The following is a 19,808-nucleotide window of genomic DNA, read 5'->3' on the forward strand; positions in this document are numbered from 1 at the left end:
TGGCATTAAACATTTTTTTTTAATATTTGTAATAAAGCTGCACCTTTGTCCAGACAGTACAAATAAAGTACAATAATGCCTTAGTCACTGCTGAGTATAAAGCTAGGCATTTCCAAGAAATAAGAAAGTAGTTCTGAGAGGAAGCTGAAAGTGAATGTGGTTGATTATCACAGGGTGATGGGGAAACACTGACCCCAGCCTAACCTATAAAAAGTGGAGTAAAGGCACTCATTCATTCAGCGATTCATGCTCCAAGCTTCTGGATAAAAACCAACGACTGAATTTTCTTTGAAAGAATCTGTGAAACAGCAAGAGGAAAATGAAGCCTGCTGCAGTTTTTCTTGCAGTTGCATGCCTATTTTTTGCATATGTACAAGGTAGGAGTCTTAATTTTACAACATATATCAGAACATGTATAAAAAATTGTGTTAAATAGGTGTACCATACTGTCATTTAGCCAATTCTGTAACTGACATGTCTCTGCAGGACAACCAAGGACCAATGTGAGGAGGTGTTTGTGTCTGGGTCCTCTAGTTAACGCCGTGCGGACACAACGCATTGACAAGATCGAATTTTATCCAGCAAGTGCAACTTGTCAGAATGTGGAAATTATGTAAGTTCAAGTATTAGTAAGCTCTAATACCAAATCAGCATACTTTACTTTACCATAATACAATTTCACCTCTCTAACCTGCTGTTTATTTCTTTAGTGCCACTCTTAAAAATGGTGCAGGACAAAAATGTCTGAACCCTGAATCTGAATTTACTCAGAAGTACATCATAAGATCCATTAAAAAAAGGTGAGAACATTTCCTCCTGGTAGCTATGATGTTACTGTATGTTTGATAATTAATTAAACGAAATTTTAATTAAAAATATATCCAATTATTTCTTGTAGGAATGCAGTGTAAAGCACGTGCTGTGACGCTATGCTGAACCGATGTGAAACGATCCTGTGTGCATGCCAACAGTTTCAATTCCTGCACTGATGAACCATGTCTTATTCCTTAAAACTGATAAAGCTCATCTTATTACATTTCCTGCTGTTTACTTTATAAGTCCTAACTTTATATTCCCGGATACGTTTCTATCTAATTTTTTTCACATAATTTGTGTATGTTTTTGTAAACTGATTAACATGTTTGAAGTATAAAGCAATAAACACAAAGATTTTTTTAACATTTCTAATATGGAATTATTGTGATTTCTTTCTCATTAGAAAAGTAATTGTGGATAATGTTTCAATTATATGTATATTAAGTGCACTGTCTTTTAGTTTAGATAATATATTTAGAAACATATATTTTGCAGTGTAAAATGGGAGCAGAAATAAAGCCATTTTTAGAGGATAAGCATAAAATATTAAACATAATTTTGGTTATTTTTTCTCTCTGCTAGATAAGCAATGTTTGCTAAACACAAACTATTTAAGAGAAAAGAAAAAACCGTATACTCCATGCACCTTTAAAGTAAAAATAGACCATTTATTTTTATTTGAGCAGTGAGGTTAGTGATACAGAACTCTGAATATTTATTTACTTTAAAATGGAGAAGCATGTGAATGTAACGTAAAATGAAAGAAGAAGTTTGACTCGTTTATGGCATGTGATTATAAGACAATGACGGACTCTTTTAAAAAATGAAACTGGCCGACTTCCCTTTTGCATTAGAGTAGATGGAATGTCCCTGTTTCTTGAACACGTTTAGAGTAAAATATGCTCCTTAGCGTTGACCAAAGTGTGATACAGTAGCTAGAGAAGAGGAACATTATGAACATGTGCATGAACAGGATAGGACAATGCGAACAATAGTGCAAGGCCCAATATCTTATTTTACTCATCAGTGTGGAAGATCCATGGAAATCAGCCCAAAAACTTAGTAGAGATGATGAAATGACAAAAAAATGGGGTTATAGTGACATTCTTTATGCGTTTATGCGTTAAGGCGTTGTTTTGCATTTACAGCGTTTACAGTGTTTTGCAGTTGATGATCAGGAGAGCCTGAGCTTTGAGGAATGCTTTGCCTACATGAGGTGATTTACAGTGTCGCTTGAAAGTTTGTGTTAGAAATTTCTATATTTCTGCATAAATATGACCCAAAACATCATCAAATTTTCACACAAGTCCCAAAAGCAGACAACGTAAACCCAGTCAAACAGCTTAGACAAATATATTATACTTGGTAATTTTTTATTCAGTAAAATGTTCCAATATTATATATCTGTTAGAGGCAAAAGTATGTTAACCTCTAGGTTTAGTATTTAATTTCAAGGTCCAAATTAGATTCCATCTGATTTCAGTCAAGGAGCTAACAATCAGGTCTCCAATGAGTGTTCTAGTTTATTTAAAGAACAGAGATCTTTGAAAGTCTGATGTTCATGATATGTGTTTGTGAAAGGGGATCATTGCAAAAACAATGGAGATTTCTGAGGCCTTCAGAAAGAGAGTTATTGTTGCTCACCAGGCTGGAAAAGGTGACAAAATCCTCTCTTAAAAGTTTGCACATTTAGTCATATAGATTCTGTACTAATGAAGGACATTTAAGATCATTGATACATTAACAGAAGTGGTCAACCAACAAAGATCAGTCCAAAAGCAAGACATGTACGTAATAGTCTGTTGAGTCAGAAAGGAATACATGGTAACTACTACGTACAAGGCTCTTAATGGTTTAGCTCCCATGTATCTAACAAGTCTTCTAACACATTGCAATCTTTCATGCTGTCTGAGATCACAAAACCCAGGACTTCTGATAGTTCCCAGAAGATCTAAGTCTACTAAAGGCAGTAGAGCGTTTTCATATTTAGCTCCCACTAAACACACTAGACACACTTTCCCAGTTTAAATGTGGATTAAAAACTCATCTCTTTAGTCAGGCGTACACATAATACATCTCATAATATTGTGCACTATTACATCAGATTTGCACATTTTATGAACAGCAGATATGTTAATCCCTCTTCACTGCTTCTCTCTTTCTACCCATCCCGAGGCATCCAGAAATTGTACCAGCTCCGATCGTCTTCCGTGCGAAAAAGATTTTGGATCTCCACTGAGATTAGACCGACTCTGTGAATCATGAGGCATCTAGAGATCTACCAGCTGCAGTTGGACTCTGCTATACTAAAGAGGAGATGTGAACTCCATGTGATCTTTTGCAGCATTACAACATTTGTCAGACTGTATATTTACATATAATCACACCCTCCAGTGTCACCCAGAGGAGGATGAGATTCCCCTTAGAGTCTGGTTCCTCTCAAGGTTCCTTCCTTTACCATCTAAGGGAGTTTTTCCTTGCCACTGCTGCCTGAGTCACCTCAGACTTGCTCATTGGTGATAAATACATACACACTGTAAACTGAATCTATCTAATATTAATCTTGAATTTTGTATTCTATTAATCTTTATATTATTATTTATATTAACCTTTTGTTCTATGTTTATGTTCTGTAAAGCTGCTTTGAGACAATGTCAATTGTAAAAAGCACTATACAAATAAACTTGAATTGAATTGAATACGAAGTAACTAAAGGCCTCTTTCACTTTGGCTTATGTCACTGTTCATGAACAGTCAGGTGAACAGTGACCAACCTCTTTGAGCAAGGCAGAGTTGCAAGGAGAAAGCCACTACTCTCCAAAAAGATCATTGCTGCCCATGAACATTGCTAAAGATCATGTGGACAAACAAGAATACTATTAAGAAAAATCATTTGTGGAGGAATAAGACCTAAATAAAACTTTTTGTTTTAAAATGAGAAGCTTTATTTTTGGAAAAACGAAAATACTGAATTCCAGCATAAGAACCTTTTACCATCTGTGAAACATGGTGGTGGTAGCATCATACTTTGGGCCTGTATTGCTGCATCTGGGCCAGGACAGCTTGCCATCATTGATGGAACATTCATTCATTCATTCATTCATTTTCTACCGCTTATCCGAACGCTCGGGTCACAGGGATCTCAGGCATCATCGGGCACCAAGGCAGGATACACCCTGGACGGAGTGCCAACCCATTGCAGGGCACGCACACACTCTCTCATTCACTCACGCAATACGGACAATTTTACACAGATGCCAAGCAACCTACCATGCGTGTCTTTGGACCAGGGGAGGAAACCGGAGTACCCGGAGGAAACCCCCGAGGCACGGGGAGAACATGCAAACACACACAAGGCGGAGGCGGTAATCGAACCCTCAACCCTGGAGGTGTGAGGCAAACGTGCTAACCACTAAGCCACCCCCCCCACACACACACACCCCACCCCCATTGATGGAACAATGAATTCAAAATTATGCCAGTGATCTCTAAATGAAAATGGCAAGACATCTGTCCATGAACTAAATCTCAATGGCTAAATCAATGTCCTGACTTTAATCCAAAAGAAAAATTGTGGAAGGACCTGAACCAAGCAGTTCATGTCAGGACACCAAATAAAACCAAGTGTTGAAGCTCTTCTGTACTGAGGAATGGAAAAAAATTCTTCTAAGCTGTTGTACAGGACTGATCAAAAGTTATCGGAAACTTTACTTGCAGTTATTGTTGCACAAAGGCTCACAGCAGATACTGAAATCAAAAGTTCAAATACTTTTGCAAGTCACAGATATGTAATGCTGAATTATTTTTCTCAATACTTAAATGAAGAAGTATAATATTGTTGGCTCAGTTGTTTGATTGTGTTTACTTTGTTTACTCTTAGGACATGTGTGAAAATCCGATGATATTTTTGGTCATATTTATGCAGAAATATAGGAATTTCTAAAGGGTTCACAAATTTTTTAAGCAACACTGTATATCACTGTGGCTCTACTCCCTTTTTTCAAAAATATTTTAACAGGCTTTTGAGTGGCGCAATCAAACCGTATTCATGCCATAGTCATCTGTGTCCTAAAGGCTGTGTTGGCAGTTTTGAGCTACATGTAAAAAACACACTCAGACTCAGTGGTGGTGGTAAAAGCAAAGAAGTAAAAATGGTATTTTAAGCCAAGAGCGGAAATCAGTGGTGGGAGAGACACTAGCTAGTTTGCATGTGAGAGAGATGATTACTGTACTGTAGGACTTCCCAGTGTGTGTTGTGTCTCACACGTTTTAGAGTAAGTATCAGTTATCCTCACCATTAGCTAGTAGCTTTTGTGCAATAAATGACAGCTGGCTAGCATGTGAGAATTGAGTAATTAGAGACATTTTTAAAAGGGGGTATTTATATTTCCATCATTAGGAAAGCTAGGAGAGTTATGAGGATTATAAGTGATATACAGATAACACTGTATTATAAAGCTGTGACATGATGCAGGATTAGCTGTACACTTTCTGGAGTTACAAAGACCTCAATTCTCCTAGAGTTAGTGAATCCACCAAAGACCTGAGATTGGTCGACTGTGGATTTAAGCTGCAGAAGAGATTTTGGTTCCTGTTGAAACTAAGGTTTGCGACATGACACAGCACCTTTGATGAGCATAATCATGAGATGCATGATGTCAGAATACAGACAGACAGGAGTGTCATCACTGATGAGAAAATATGATCTTTAACAGTCAGCAATCACTAGCAGAGAAAACACTTTCACAGGGAATAGGAGCTAAATGTCACCAGCTTAACTGGATCATCATTAGCTGAATGACAATCAATGTAACGCCTGAATCCATTTCTTTTATGTGCTGAATAAGTATGAATTTGTACTAAAGAACCCTTTTGGACATGGCTCCATTTCTGTAGTTAAATATTTTACAGAAGTTCACGTTAGTAACATGACAAGATAAAGGAAAGAGGTAGTGGCTAGACCAACTCTTTCCATGTAAAAGGAACTGTAAAAAAAACTGTCCTTCTTAACCCTTACATTATTATTATTATTATTATTATTATTATTATTATTATTATTATTATTAATAGTAGTAGTATTATTGTTGTCTTCTTTATATTTTTACAACAAATTAAAAAGTTTTATTGTTACTATTATTATAGTATATTTATATACTTGCATTTTTTTAAAAACGGTTATCTTTTATGTTTATTCTTTTTAAGTATATCTACAATATTTCTTAGAATTTCAAGACACCTTGCATTGATATTAGCAATTTTTCCTGCTGCGGGACAAATAAAGTATCTTATCTTATCTTATCTTATCTTATCTTATCTTATCTTATCTTATATTATCTTATCTTATCTTATGACACAATATCTGTGCCGAATCAAAAATACACATTCAGTACACATCCATGTCTACAGCACCACACATATTACACTGTTTACATGATGTCTTGCACACTCACTCGATTGCTGTTTTGCACACCACGTTTCAATACCTCTTCAATACCATTTCAATATGTGCTATGTCAGCTTTATATGGTTGAAGAGACCATAACAGCTTCTTGACTTGACTTGAGATAGGATGTATGTTACTAATGTAGATACAGCTTATGGTAAAGTTTCTCGCTCTAGCATAAAACAAACCAGTAATTTGTTAGATTTTCAACAGGATGGCATCCATCAATACATCCATCCATCTATCCAGCCATCCATTCATCCATACATCCATCCATCCATTCATTCATTCATCCATCCATCTATCCATCCATCCATCTATCCATCTGTTTGTTCATTTCCCCCTTTGACATTTCCTGTAATACATGTGCCTTCTGATCATTCAGCTCAGGAAATAGACAGACCTGGAAAAGATAATTAACAATAACAACAACAAAAATACATATAATGTTGTACAATCATTTCATTTAGCGTGTAGGCAGTAAATCTAGCTGCAGTAGGAAATATGTTACTAATATACATATAGCTTGTGGTAGAGTTTATTAATTTGGTATTTTATGTAATTCATGTGTGCTCTGGTCATTCTGTTTTGAAAAGCTTAACAAAAAACAATCCATAAAATGTTGTGCAATAATTTGTCCAGTATGTTAACATTTGGATACTGTAACAAAGCACCAGAGGCAGAAGGTACAGAATCCACTTGCAGAGTTTAAGTCTACTGTATATGTTCTTGTTTTATATATTCAATTTGTGAAGTCATTGTAGGGCATGTTGTTGTTCTGGGTTTTTCCCATCAGCAAGGAATGTCCCATGTGCAGATATAGCATCTCAAAGAAAAAAAGTGAAACTTGAGTGAGACATCCTCCTCCCCACTCCTCATATTTAACTCCCATCCAGTCGTGTTGTGTTCCGCATTACCGGATCAGTATCAAAATGAATGCGGCTACTCTCTCACTGGTGTTCTTTATCTTCTTTGGTGTGACTGCTGAGCTTTGTGAAGGTAAGATGGTCACTAACACTCACACTGATCAATATCTTTCAAATATTTACACATGCTATAGACATTTACTATTAGCAAATTGTAACAGTAATAGCACACTGTTACAATTCAAGTAACAAGCTGCCGTAAAATGAAACAATAAGTTACTTTAAGCCATTCTTTTTTCAATGCCAAACAAATCTCTTTCCTCAGGAAGGATAGGAGGAGTAACCGAGCGTTGTTTATGCTCAAAAACAACCTTACAAAAAAGAGTAAAGCCTGCACTTGTGCAGTGGATTAACATTTTTCCTCCAAGTGCATCCTGTTCCCACACGGACATAATGTGAGTATGCTTCACAATGTATTTATAGACTTTATGTATTAAAAACATTATTATTTTTAATACCTACTACCTATTGTTTCCTATGAAGAGTAAAATTTGATCAAATGCTGTTCGTTATCAGAATCATTCTCAAATATTCAGCTGTCTGAGTTCATGCACTGTTTAATATTTCTTCTCATTTTATTCAGAATCACTCTGAAAGCTGGAAGAAAGCTATGTCTGGATCCCAATGGAAAACAAGGCATGGGGATTTTGAGGTGAGTAGCTGCTGCCTCTTGTAAATCACATGATTTCAAGGTCACCATACAAGCCAGCTTTTAATCTGCAAACAGTTCTGCTTATTACCTTTCCTTTATGCTTTCAGTGTACAGAAGCAAAAGAAAAAGACCAAGAAACAAAGAGGAAAGAAGCAGAAACAACAGCAAAACTGAAATGCACAGCTAATTACTTCTAATAGAAAGCAGTCTGTTATTCATTTACTAGGATTAGCAAGAAGAACATGTAACAATCAAATACGCAGTATATCTCTTTAATTTTAATCTTGAAATTTGTAATGTTTCAATCAACACTGTCATTTTCTACATGGGACTATGCAAATAAAATGTCTCCTATCTTCCAATCTACTGTTTAAGCCTGCTGGTTATGTGTTTAATTGACATAAGCTAATAATTACTATAATTGGTGGACAAATCACTCATGTATTCCTTAACCCATTAAAGTAAAAATAAAATACAATATGTTAACTTGTGTTTTTTTCTGAGGAAAGCTAATAGGCTAATAAATCAGTTTATTTCTGAAAGAGGGAAATTAAGAAATTAGAGCAGCACAAAGAGTGAGCAGTATACTAAAAGTATTTCATTAATAAATACATTTATTTTCACTCAGTATGCTTAACTACAAGGTTACTGAAACATCTTTGTTTATTAGCTTTGTGTGCTCTCATGATAAACTGATAAATGATAAACTGTTTATTTTTTTTAAACTATGATTTTTATTTATGTGTGCGTTTAGATTTTATTTACTTAATTTTACATTTTTACATAGTTTCTTTTTTTTACTTTCTCGGGCATTCAATGAATTTCATTGTACTGGGAAACTTGTTTTTTTTACTGTGCATATGACAATAAACTTAAATTTTAAATGTTAAAACTGTTAAAACATCGAAGTCTTTTTCTGGTTGTTGAAAATACTTATTATATTATAGCTAATATAACTAATAGGCAGGACCCCGCTTGTGATTTGTCAAAATCGACTATGTTATGTAAATGTAGCTCTAAATATATGTAAGTATGCACTGTGTGTAAATATAAAAGTTTCATATTTGTTCAGTTTTACATAGTGCTACTCTAAATTCAATTTTTACAATATATGACAATATGTCACATTTATTATTTCTAAAGAGATTTATGAAATATATTATATATCCATCTGCCATTTGAAGTGATACATGTTTCTGCCACAAAACTGCGGCCACAAAATCTGAAGCACACAGCGATAGCGGATGTCTTTATATGCTGTAGCATTACAATTTCTATACACCGGAACTAAGAGGCCGAAATCTGCTCCAGCATTACAATCCCCCATGTACAAAACAAGCTCTAGTAGTTTTGTTTCCCAAGCAAAGCCTTGACCTCGACCCCAGTGAAAATCTTCACCTAAAATGAACTTAAACGATGACTACATGCCATGTCTTCTCAGCCTATCTCACTGCTTGACCCCAGTAATGCCTTAGATGAAACTCCTTTTTATCCTTTGGCAGTTTTTTTGTTGTTGTTCAAATGTTGTCAGAGCACATGCTGGTTATCCAGTCAAAGTAAATACACCATTTACTTTTATGTTTTGTGACAGGTAGGTAATTGTGCATGGCAAAACATTTTGTAGTGCTGTACAGGCAAATCTTTTAAACATATTTATTGTGTTAAACACGTGGGAAACATTTTGTAAACAGAATCAGCATTTGTAATCAAGCTACACATGGCCTTTAAAGCCCACACAGCCAAAACCCAAATACCACGTTGCATGCTTTCTGAAAAATAAAAGGTGGCTCAGAGAACCACGATCAGTGATAAGAGCAAGCTAGACAAATTATAGTATCACACAATAGCAAACACTGTAAGCTCAACAATGAATACTCATTGTTGTCTCAATATTATATCCAATTGTAAAAATTTGTTTCCTCAACAGATATGAAATATCTAGATAGCTATATCTATCTCTATCTCTCTATCTATCTATCTATCTATCTATCTATCTATCTATCTATATATCTATATATATATATAAATTCTAGCAGATTTGACTCTGGGATGAAGAGTCGATTCCTGGATCAGTTTGCATGTTCTTCGGGGTTCTCCATGCTTCAAAGATTTCTTCTAAGTATTCCTGTTTCCTTTATGTGTCCAAAGACATGCAGGTTGACTGACTGACATCTCTAAAATGTATGTAGTGTGTGAATGAGTGTGTGTGTGATTGTGCTCGGTGATGGGTTAGCACCTCATCCAGGGTGTCCCCAATTTCTGCCCACGATTACCCTGGGATAGTTCCTAATAAAGCCAATGCTGGAGTAAGAGTTGTGTGTTACCATGAGAAAGCACATAATAGCCAGAAGTCAATAAAAAAAAGTCGAATAATGACTTTAACACAATGAAACAGATTAATAGATACAGTGAAACGATCCCTGATTGATCAAATTAAACAAACAAAACTAACCGCTCAGTTAGTGTGTAGAATCCAACAATACAATCCTGTAAACCTAAACTTATATGCTTCTTAGTGTTGGGTGTATATATATACAGTATGTATAAGAGAGAATATCTCATTGAATCTATTTTTAAACCATTACACATTGATCATTTGGAAATTACATCAATTACATTTGTGTTTCACTTCTCATCTCAAATTCCACAGAGGTAACACTTTCATTTTCAGTCAGAATTAATTCCACACAAACTATATAACATTTTTAATACACCATGCTAAATTGTCTGTTGCAATCATAACCCCCTGCATGATGAAAACCCCCAAAGAACCCAGAAGAACCCTGGAGAACCCCGAAGAACATGCAAACTGGTCCAGGAATCGACTCTTCATCCCAGAGTCAAATCTGCTAGAATTGATATATACAGTATATATAGACAGATTATAGATATAGATATAAATATATATAAAGCAAGAAGGCTTCTGTCAATGGGACTCCTAAATGGCATAGTACGCTGTTCAGTGTGTGTTTTACTGATGCACACTGATGCATAATGTATGAGTAAAAAAAAAATCAATGTATCAATGATAAAAAAAAAAAAAAATTGATTTTATCTGCTAAGTGCTGATATAATGCTTGCTTTTTATAAACTAAAAGATTTTGTTATTATATTATCGGATCATTAGTCTACAGTGTTTTCTTTTCTGTAGGGATTACATTAAATTTTAAATAAGTAACTTAACAATATGTACATGTAGATATTAGGAGATCGTTATTAGTCTTAATCACTCCTGACTATAAAGCAAAGGAATTTCAAAGAAACAATAAAAGAAGAAAAAAAAAGATTAGGTGGAAGTAAAATGGAAAGTGAAACTGACTGAAAAAGGAAAGCAAGAGACTGGAAAGCACCGGCTGGCTGTAGTGTATATAAGACATCATTTAGACTGGTTCAGTTGTTCTAATCTCATCAGAAGTGAGCTCAGGAGCAAGAGGAAAATGAAGGCTGCTGCGGTTTTTCTTGTGTTTGCCTGTGTACTTATTCTTCATGTAGAAGGTAAAATTCTTCCCTGCAGTAAATGACTCGTTTTTTAAAATACACAATTTAGCCTATTTGTAACTGTCATTTTATTTCCTTTTGTTTCCAGGACAGGCCAAGACCAATGTAAGGAGGTGTTTGTGTCTGGGTCGTGGTTCGAACTATATTCCTCCAACAATTATAGACAAGATTGAAATTTATCCTCGTAGCGCATCGTGTGAAAATGTTGAAATGATGTAAGTTCAATAATCCAGATCTATAACAATGTAGCATAGCCCAACATCATTCCCTTCTGTTACTAATTTATCTAAAATGTTTTATTTGTTTTGTTGTAGAGCTGTTCTGAAGAATGGTAGAGGTAAAAGATGTTTGAATCCAGAATCCAAATTTGTGAAGAATTACATCTTGAAGGCCAGGCTTCAAAAGACGTGAGTACACACTCAATATCATCAGTATTCATTGCCGTTGTTGTTTTTATCATAGCTTTTTATGTTTAGTATGTCATTGACATAACTTCTTGTTCTCATCTTTTTTTAGTTAACTGGAGGGAAAAAGTGCTCACTGGACATGGAAAAATATCTTTTTTTTTAAAATTGTAATTTATTTTCCCATTGTGTTTTGTTGCATTGTGCTATATTTATGTAATATTTTATTTCTGAAAAGAAAAGAAAAAACACCACTCTTAATAGCTGAATGTTTAATTTATTCAGTGTTCCACTGGGTATTGCAGGATCAACATACAGTACATTTATCTATTGATGAATCTTTGTAATATCATTCTTTGTATGTTGTCTTGATTTTGTTATTGTGTTGTGCATTTCACATATTGAAACATCTGAAAGAATGCTGGCATTCTCAGGATTGTACAGCCAATTTAGATTTATTTCATTTTTATATTTTTTTCAGTTTTATTTTATTTTGATTTTTAATTCCATGGTGACTGTTTATCAGTTGCTAAAAGCATTTCACTGCGTTTTGTACTGTGTATGATTTCTAACATGTACTGTACATGATTGTGTATGTGACAAATAAAATTGGAATAAAATTTGAATTTGATTTGCATTTAACTTGCACTTATAATCATTTGTAATATTTGATCTACAAGGCAACGTTACTGGAACAAAACGTTTAAAATAATAACAATAATAATTATATAAAAAGCAGTAAAAATTGATTGCTAATTCAGCCAATTAGCTTCTGTAGATGTTAGTCTAAAAATCTAACTGCTCAGTTTAATTTAGGTACTCAGTCAAGTATTTGGTTGTTATTATTATTATTATCATTATTATTATTATTGTTGTTGTTGTTGTTGTTGTTGTTTTTATTTATTTATTATTATTATTATTATTATTATTTATTTTTTTATTTATATATATTTATTTATTTTATTTATTTCATTTATTTTTAAGGTACAGATATATAATAATATATAAAAATCCTTTGTGAAATATGTTAAATAACTTAATAGCATGCTGTTTAAAGTCTGCTAATGTATAATAGCAGATAACCCCATAATCAAAAACACTTCCCAAAACACTCAGTAACAATAACACTCGCTTGTTAATACATCGGAAATCCATTTGATTAGTTTTATTCTGGTTTATTTAAAGATTTATGGTTATATGCAGGTCACAGTGGTTCACCTCAGTAAATATGGCAATACTATGTGGAACAATAAAGAGGTTGTGGCCAGACCAAAACTCCTTCCTATTCCTTATTTTAAAAAAATAAAAAACTTTAAATACACTTTTCTTTTATTAACTTTAAATAAATAAAAAAGTTTAATACACTTTCATAATGAACCTATATTCTCCATCAGTTACAGTGACAATGCAAAATTATAAAGTGCATAGAATTCTTGTCATTGAAAATTTTAAATATTTTCAATGAAGCAGTATTAACAGTATTATGTATATGTTGTAAAAATCCATAAGTGTTTGTAATAAAGACAAATAAAGTGTAAATCCAACTGAAAATAATCAAGTCATCCTGGCAGGTGTTCTGTTTACTTTGAAATACTATGAAATGTTCTTAGTATTTTAAGGAAAAAAAGGATTTGTATGGCAGTTATATAAACTATACCAGGGTTTTGTTACATAAACAAGCCTTGAGTTTTTAGTAATCATTTCTATTAGAAACTTCAGTGAAGCCCTTATCATCCAATTTGTGTGTGAATGGGAATTAATTACTTTGCAAATAGAAAACATAGAAAGAAATCCAAATCTAGTATAGTTGCTTGCTGTGTTTATGATATAATGTATTGAAAAATATGTTTTAAGGCATAGTATTAATTAAAGCATAAGATTAGTCAGTCATTTTTTGCTACTTTTACAGTATTTTTTTATGTGACAGTTTGTGGATTTTTGATTGGTTTTTCCCCACAATCAAATAGTACCTTTATGCCAGTGTTTATATCTTTCAACACATTTGTTGACTTTGTAAAGCCCTGAGGAAGTATGACACATATCTGCACATAGAGAAAGTCATTCCAAGACGCAAAAAGAGAAAAAGAAAAAGGAACAACTCCTTTTTTTAAAAATTTTGTGAAGCAACCTCAAAAAGGGAAAGAACCTGGACTGAAATCTAAAAGTTGACAGTATTTATATCACACAAGACAACTGTCTCAACTGTCTAATGATGATGAAATGGTGGAAATGTTTCTTTAAAAAAAATTTTATCGGGCAAATACAACACAATGGGAAGGATTCCTCAAAATTGGATAAAGAAAACGTTCTTGTACAAAGTATTTATATACTGTGACTATTATAATAAAACATATTTAGCAATTGAAGGAATGTTATTTGTTCTCGCGTGCAGAGTCTCTCTGAAAAACACAATGAAGGAATGTAGCTACATTTATTCAGAATCTCAAACAAGTACATTTTTACATATATCAAGTATATGTAATGTATGTAAAATCTAATGAAAAATGTATGAGATGAATGTGAAGAGAATGTAATATAACATGCTAACAAAAAATGAATAAATTCATTAAGTTTTTAGGTAATTGTACTATCCAGTGATGTTCTTTGGGCCTTGTGAGACATCCTGAAGTCAACACAAACAACTCAGCTGTTAATAACCTGATTTTCAACACAGACTTTAATTTGGAAATGTTCCATTGACAGTTAAATAGTTTCCACTCTGGGTATAAGTCAGGAGCATTCATAATGACAGGCTTTTCAGGTTTTCCTTGATAAATCTGTTTGCTCATGAAAAGCTATATTTCCATAACAGTATTAAGCTTGACTGATCTGTGTACTGTAAGTGTGCTTTGTTTTTCCAGCTATTAATGGGCTAGTTAAAAAAAAAAAAAAAGTAAAGGAGGTTGAACATGGGGCCAATATTATTAGCAGTAGTTAATATCTGAAACCAAGAACAAATGAAAGCAGAAAAGATGTCATCTCATACATAAACGTTTGTTCATGCAGTTGTCCGATCAGTAGGAAAAAATTCACCTGTTTTTTTGAAAGTTCAACTTCTTCTTCTTCTTCTTCAGCAAGTTTCTTTAAGCTTGTCCCCCAGTAGCTTCAGATTCAAGAGTAGGACAAGACGTGGCATTGTTGTGCATACTGAGTTGCTTTTCTACTCACCGTGGTTGTAAAGAGTGGTTATTTGAGTTGCTGAAAATGTTTCATTAGCTCCAACCAGTCTGTCCATTTCTCTCATTTCTCTCTCATCATCAAAGTGTTTCCACCCAAAGATCAATAAGTCACTAATGTTCAGCCTCTCTGGACACCAGCTGTCATGCCACAGTCAAAGTTCTCCCTCATTCTGATTAGATCATTTCATGAATGAAAATGTAGACAGATGTTCATATTAAACGGATCAGTAAATTCACACTGGACACTTGATGCTTGTTCAGTCTCTCTTGTCATCTTAAGACTATTTGGTTTACTGCCACCTACGTCTGGGTGCAGCTACACACATTTGGAACTTGGAATACAAACAAATTTGGATTTGTTTTTAATCTCTCTAACACAACCCACATCAAAACATCACTGTTGTCCTTTCACTGGCTTCCTGTAGCTGCCCACATCAGATTCCCACCTTCATGAAGACATGTATCAAACACAGCTCTGTACTACGTTCTCTTTGAGAATCTATTGCTAGAAAGATATTATATTGAAGCTCCACTGACAGCTCATCTCATTGCCTAGATGTTACATTAACCCATCAGAATCTAGTTATTCTGCACGTGTCACCATAGCAACCAATTTAATATGTTTTTTTATATCATGTCAGTTTTTAAAAGTTGAAATTTCAAGTGTGAGTACAGCTGCTTTGGGACAACATCCATTGTTGGAAGCGCTTTATTAATAATATGAAGTGAATTGAATAGAAATAAAATTTAGCTGAATTTTAACTAAGCACTTCCAGTTATTTCCATCAGAGAATTTTTGTCTAATTGCCTGAAAATCAAAATGCATCAAACATCGTTGTTTGTTGCATGAGATTTTCTTGTTTAGCACCATATTAATTAGATATTTTTTACCATTACACTTTAATGTAAAACATCTGCATGTGCTTTTGCATTAAAAAAAAAAAAAATTACACAAACCTTCCTTTATTTAAATTCCAAATGAGCTACAAATGATTGACATGACACGTTCAGACTGATTGGGTTTGTGCTAATGGTCTACTTTTTTCCAGACAATTTACATTTTTTAAAATTACAGACAAGACATTCCTTTGAATTAATTTTCCTAGTATAAATGGCAGCTCAAACAGTTGTTGAGTGGAAGGTCATTGTTGTCATTCAAGCTGCCACTGTTGAGCCCTTGATCAGGGCCCTTGTGCGTGTTTGCTTGTGCGTGTTTGCTGTGTTGAATCGCTGCTGACCCTGTGCTCTGACCTAATCTGGGATGTCTGCAGAAAAATAATTCACTGTGCTGTAATGTATATGTGACAAACAAAGGCTCCTTGTTCTTCTTAACTGTATGGAATGTTAAATCTGAATGCATTGCTGAAACACAAAAGTAAGGAAGAGGAGGAGTAAGGAAGAGTAAGAAATACATGTGATGTAGCACTACTGCAATTACTTTAGCTCTGGATCTTGGTTATATTACATATATCTTAATGACTTAATGTCGCTCCTCGATTACTATTGCTACTTTATAAAAGCATTATTCAGTCAATTTTATTGTATTGTTCAACTTGTTTTTTCAGCATGCTTTCTGTTAAAAATATGGTCAAACTCACAAAGGTGTCCAATATTGCTGCAAAAGTTATAGGTCTTCCAACACCTAACCTTATCAATATCACAGCAATCGGGCACTTTGCCATTTAAATAGATTGGGATTCCACATATCCACTAAACGAGTATCTAGCCCCACTGCCCTCAGAGCGCAGGTACAGGGCTCTGAGGTGCAGGAGGGCCCGCTTTGGAAGAAGCCTGATTCCTTTAGTCATTAAGTACCTAAACAACAGACATCGCTGAGTGTTATTTGAATGATTCCTGACATGTGTGGATTATGACTGTTTATGTTTATGTTGTGTGTGTCAAACAAATGCAGTGTTGTGGAAAATAATTTCCCCTTTTGGGACAATAAAGTATAAAGTAAAGTATAAAGTATAAAGTGTATAAAGTATACATGTAAGAAATACTGAGTACAAAATACTGTGTACATCTGTGTAAGATTTTTTAATGATAATATGTCAACTTGGTGGGAAAAGCCTGACTGTGGACTCGAAGCCTCTCGGGAAATGTCAAAGTTCAAAGGTCTTTTCCACACAATGTGTTGCTGACATAAAACATCCGGAAATACATTCAGCCGGAATCTGTTTGCCTCTGACCACCCAACACACTACATATTTTCAACTCCGACTGCTGGGTGTAGCAGCCCACGTGCCTTGATGGCCAATGAGACACCAGACATGATAGATGTATAATTTTATGTTGGTAAAAAAAGATGAAGAAGGGACTTAATCATGGGAACTTTATGTTTCATGCATGAATGAAATAATGTGCTCCTAATCTATATGTAATTGCATACAAGTTCATACAAAGCTTCAGGGTGGTGATTTATTACAATTGCCTCATCTCAAAAATGATTATATATAAATAGCCTTCTAAGGCTTGAACAGGTTTGGCTACTACATGACATGGTGAAAGTACACAAGATACAATCTCAGGTTAATGTGCAGTTACTCCCTGAACTAAATATTGTGGTTGAAGACAAGGTACTAGTTTAAATTATTTACTCAATTTAAAGCAGAAAACGAATCGATTTATTTCAGGAAAGTTAAAGTACAAAAGTCTTTGCCTCAGAATTGATTCTGAGTTGTTGTTGATGGGAATTTAGTGCCACTATCACCAAAGAACTTATAAGAATGCCAAATAATAATAATAATAATAATAAGAAGAAGAAGAAGAAGAAGAAGAAGAAGAAGAAGAAGAAGAAGAAGAAGACAAAATGTAAAGCAACTTGCTAAATATAAAATAGACCTTGTAGAAAATCGACTAAAGAAGAGAGTTATATCTTGTGGTCATATTAGTTAAAATTTACTTTTGCTAGGAATACCAGACTGCTTCAATTAATGATAAAAATAAAAACTTTGAGAGAAATAGCAGTGTGTATGAGAGAAGAGACTTTTCCTTTGCACATACAAAACAATACAGTATAGACAATACAGTACAAAATAACATCTTAAAGTATTTGCTCTTTCTATACAAAAGGTCTTTCTGAATTATTGTACAATTTCTCCAGCGTAGGACATGACACATTACACAGATCTAAAAATAGCAGATTTCTGGAATATTTTAAAATGTCTTTGAATAATGTTATTGTGAGCATCAATGTGACTGGTTGGAGCTTAGCCATGCTTCACTGCATGCATCATTATCTTTTCAACTCCTCCTGGGATCAGAAATAATTTCTCCTTTGCCAGCATTTCCAGTGGGAAGTCCCTGTGTGTACTACCCATGACTCTTCACCCTATAAATGTGTCTTGCTTGATCAGTCAGACACTTGTGCTGCTAGAGAGTGAGACAGGAAAGTTAAAGCCTAATCATGAACCGATACGTTCTGTTGCTGCTTCTTGGTTGTTGGATGTGTGCTTCCTTTTGTACAGGTATGTAAGTCATTCTACTCAGATAGACATCTGATGCATTAAGCCGATCCATTTCTTCCTAATGATGTATGAAGTCATTGTTTAATACTAAAACGGTGGGTAGAATTTTACTTTGTGCTTTATGATAGATGAATGGATTCTAATGATGTGTATCACTCTACCGGTTGAACTTGTACTCATCAGTCAAGTTACATGATTCTTCATTCATTATTCAACACTGTGTTCACATTTTTTGCTCATTACAAGAGTTTTAACATTCATTAACACTCCGCTTTTAAATGATACTTTAAAAATATGCTAATAATAATAATAAAAATAAAAATAAAAATAAATCTCTCTTGATGGTGAATGAATGTTCTTTACTGACAGGATGTCTTTTTTTTTTGTGTTTCAGCGTTCCGGATGCATAAATGGGAGCGCTGTCTCTGTAAAAAGTCATATAGAATCCGTCCCACGGACATCATTAAATGGACCCTGTATTCTCCAAGTGCATCCTGCAGTGCTTATGAGATTGTGTAAGTTACTCCAAAGACAAATCCAAAGCCAAGACTGACATTATTCTTTAGAACAAGAATTACCTGAAAAACTAATCCCAAATTTGTCCTTTTACAGGGTGACAATAAAGAATGGTCGGAAAATATGCCTCCATCCAGACACAAAGACATGGAAGCTCATACTGATTGGAGAGCGTGGACCGATATAATGCCTATATTAAATCAAGGCAATTGTGTACAAAGTTCTAACATTTTTGCTTGTGTCTGAATGTATTTCTGAACCAGTATTTTTTATATTATATATTTTGCTTTAAAAACAACTGCCATGTATGTTTTTATTTTATTAATAATATATGATAAATACCACATGTGTCCTGAGTTTCATTCAGAAGCTATAGCATGTGCATTCTGGCATCAGTGCCATCAGTATTCATGATGGGTTAATGACATTTGAGCAGTTTTCTTTTAGTCGTGGGATTGACAGGAAATCACTGACCCATCATGAATAGTGGCGCTGATGCCAGAATGCACATTATAGTAGTTGTGGGACTGACAGGAAATCATGTGACTGTGTGGAGGCTGATATAAGGTCACATGAATTGAGAGTGACATAGTCAATTTTTGCCAATAAATAAATGAAATGGGGAATTATTGGGATTTCCAGCTACCCTACAGCTACCACTACCACACACACAAAATGACATATAAAATGACATATAAAATAACAGAGCTGGCTTATGTTGTAAAATAGAATAATGATTTATTTACCAAAGAGCATTTGGAAAAATAAAATAATTTAATTCAATTAAATTTTATTTGTATAGTGTTTTTAACAATGGACATTGTCTCAATGCAGCTTTACAGAACATAAAAGCTTTATGGAAATTTATTTGCATTTATCCCTATTTATCCATAATGATCTAGCC

General features: G+C 34.2%; 4 protein-coding genes across 4 annotated transcripts; all 4 read left to right on the top strand.

Moving 5' to 3' along the window:
- The first annotated feature begins 226 nt into the window (after positions 1–226).
- Positions 227–1,188, top strand: LOC132854735 (C-X-C motif chemokine 11-6-like). Its single transcript, XM_060883329.1, has 4 exons — positions 227–377; positions 487–613; positions 711–800; positions 899–1,188. The coding sequence occupies exons 1-4, from the start codon at positions 320–322 to the stop codon at positions 909–911; spliced, it is 288 nt and encodes a 95-aa protein (XP_060739312.1). The 5' UTR covers positions 227–319; the 3' UTR covers positions 912–1,188.
- A 5,958-nt stretch (positions 1,189–7,146) lies between these two features.
- Positions 7,147–8,315, top strand: LOC132854811 (growth-regulated alpha protein-like). Its single transcript, XM_060883432.1, has 4 exons — positions 7,147–7,258; positions 7,451–7,580; positions 7,769–7,837; positions 7,945–8,315. Exons 1-4 carry the CDS (start codon positions 7,192–7,194, stop codon positions 8,009–8,011), a joined length of 333 nt encoding a protein of 110 aa, XP_060739415.1. The 5' UTR covers positions 7,147–7,191; the 3' UTR covers positions 8,012–8,315.
- A 2,910-nt stretch (positions 8,316–11,225) lies between these two features.
- LOC132854840 (C-X-C motif chemokine 11-6-like) lies at positions 11,226–12,178 on the top strand. The gene is made up of 4 exons (XM_060883475.1): positions 11,226–11,332; positions 11,424–11,550; positions 11,650–11,742; positions 11,852–12,178. The coding sequence occupies exons 1-4, from the start codon at positions 11,275–11,277 to the stop codon at positions 11,853–11,855; spliced, it is 282 nt and encodes a 93-aa protein (XP_060739458.1). The 5' UTR covers positions 11,226–11,274; the 3' UTR covers positions 11,856–12,178.
- Positions 12,179–18,252: 6,074 nt separating this feature from the next.
- Positions 18,253–19,202, top strand: LOC132855350 (alveolar macrophage chemotactic factor-like). Its single transcript, XM_060884234.1, has 3 exons — positions 18,253–18,388; positions 18,783–18,903; positions 19,001–19,202. The coding sequence occupies exons 1-3, from the start codon at positions 18,328–18,330 to the stop codon at positions 19,089–19,091; spliced, it is 273 nt and encodes a 90-aa protein (XP_060740217.1). The 5' UTR covers positions 18,253–18,327; the 3' UTR covers positions 19,092–19,202.
- Positions 19,203–19,808: the final 606 nt, after the last annotated feature.

This window comes from Tachysurus vachellii, chromosome 12, assembly GCF_030014155.1.
Source record: "Tachysurus vachellii isolate PV-2020 chromosome 12, HZAU_Pvac_v1, whole genome shotgun sequence".
NCBI classification, from domain to species: Eukaryota; Metazoa; Chordata; class Actinopteri; order Siluriformes; family Bagridae; genus Tachysurus; species Tachysurus vachellii.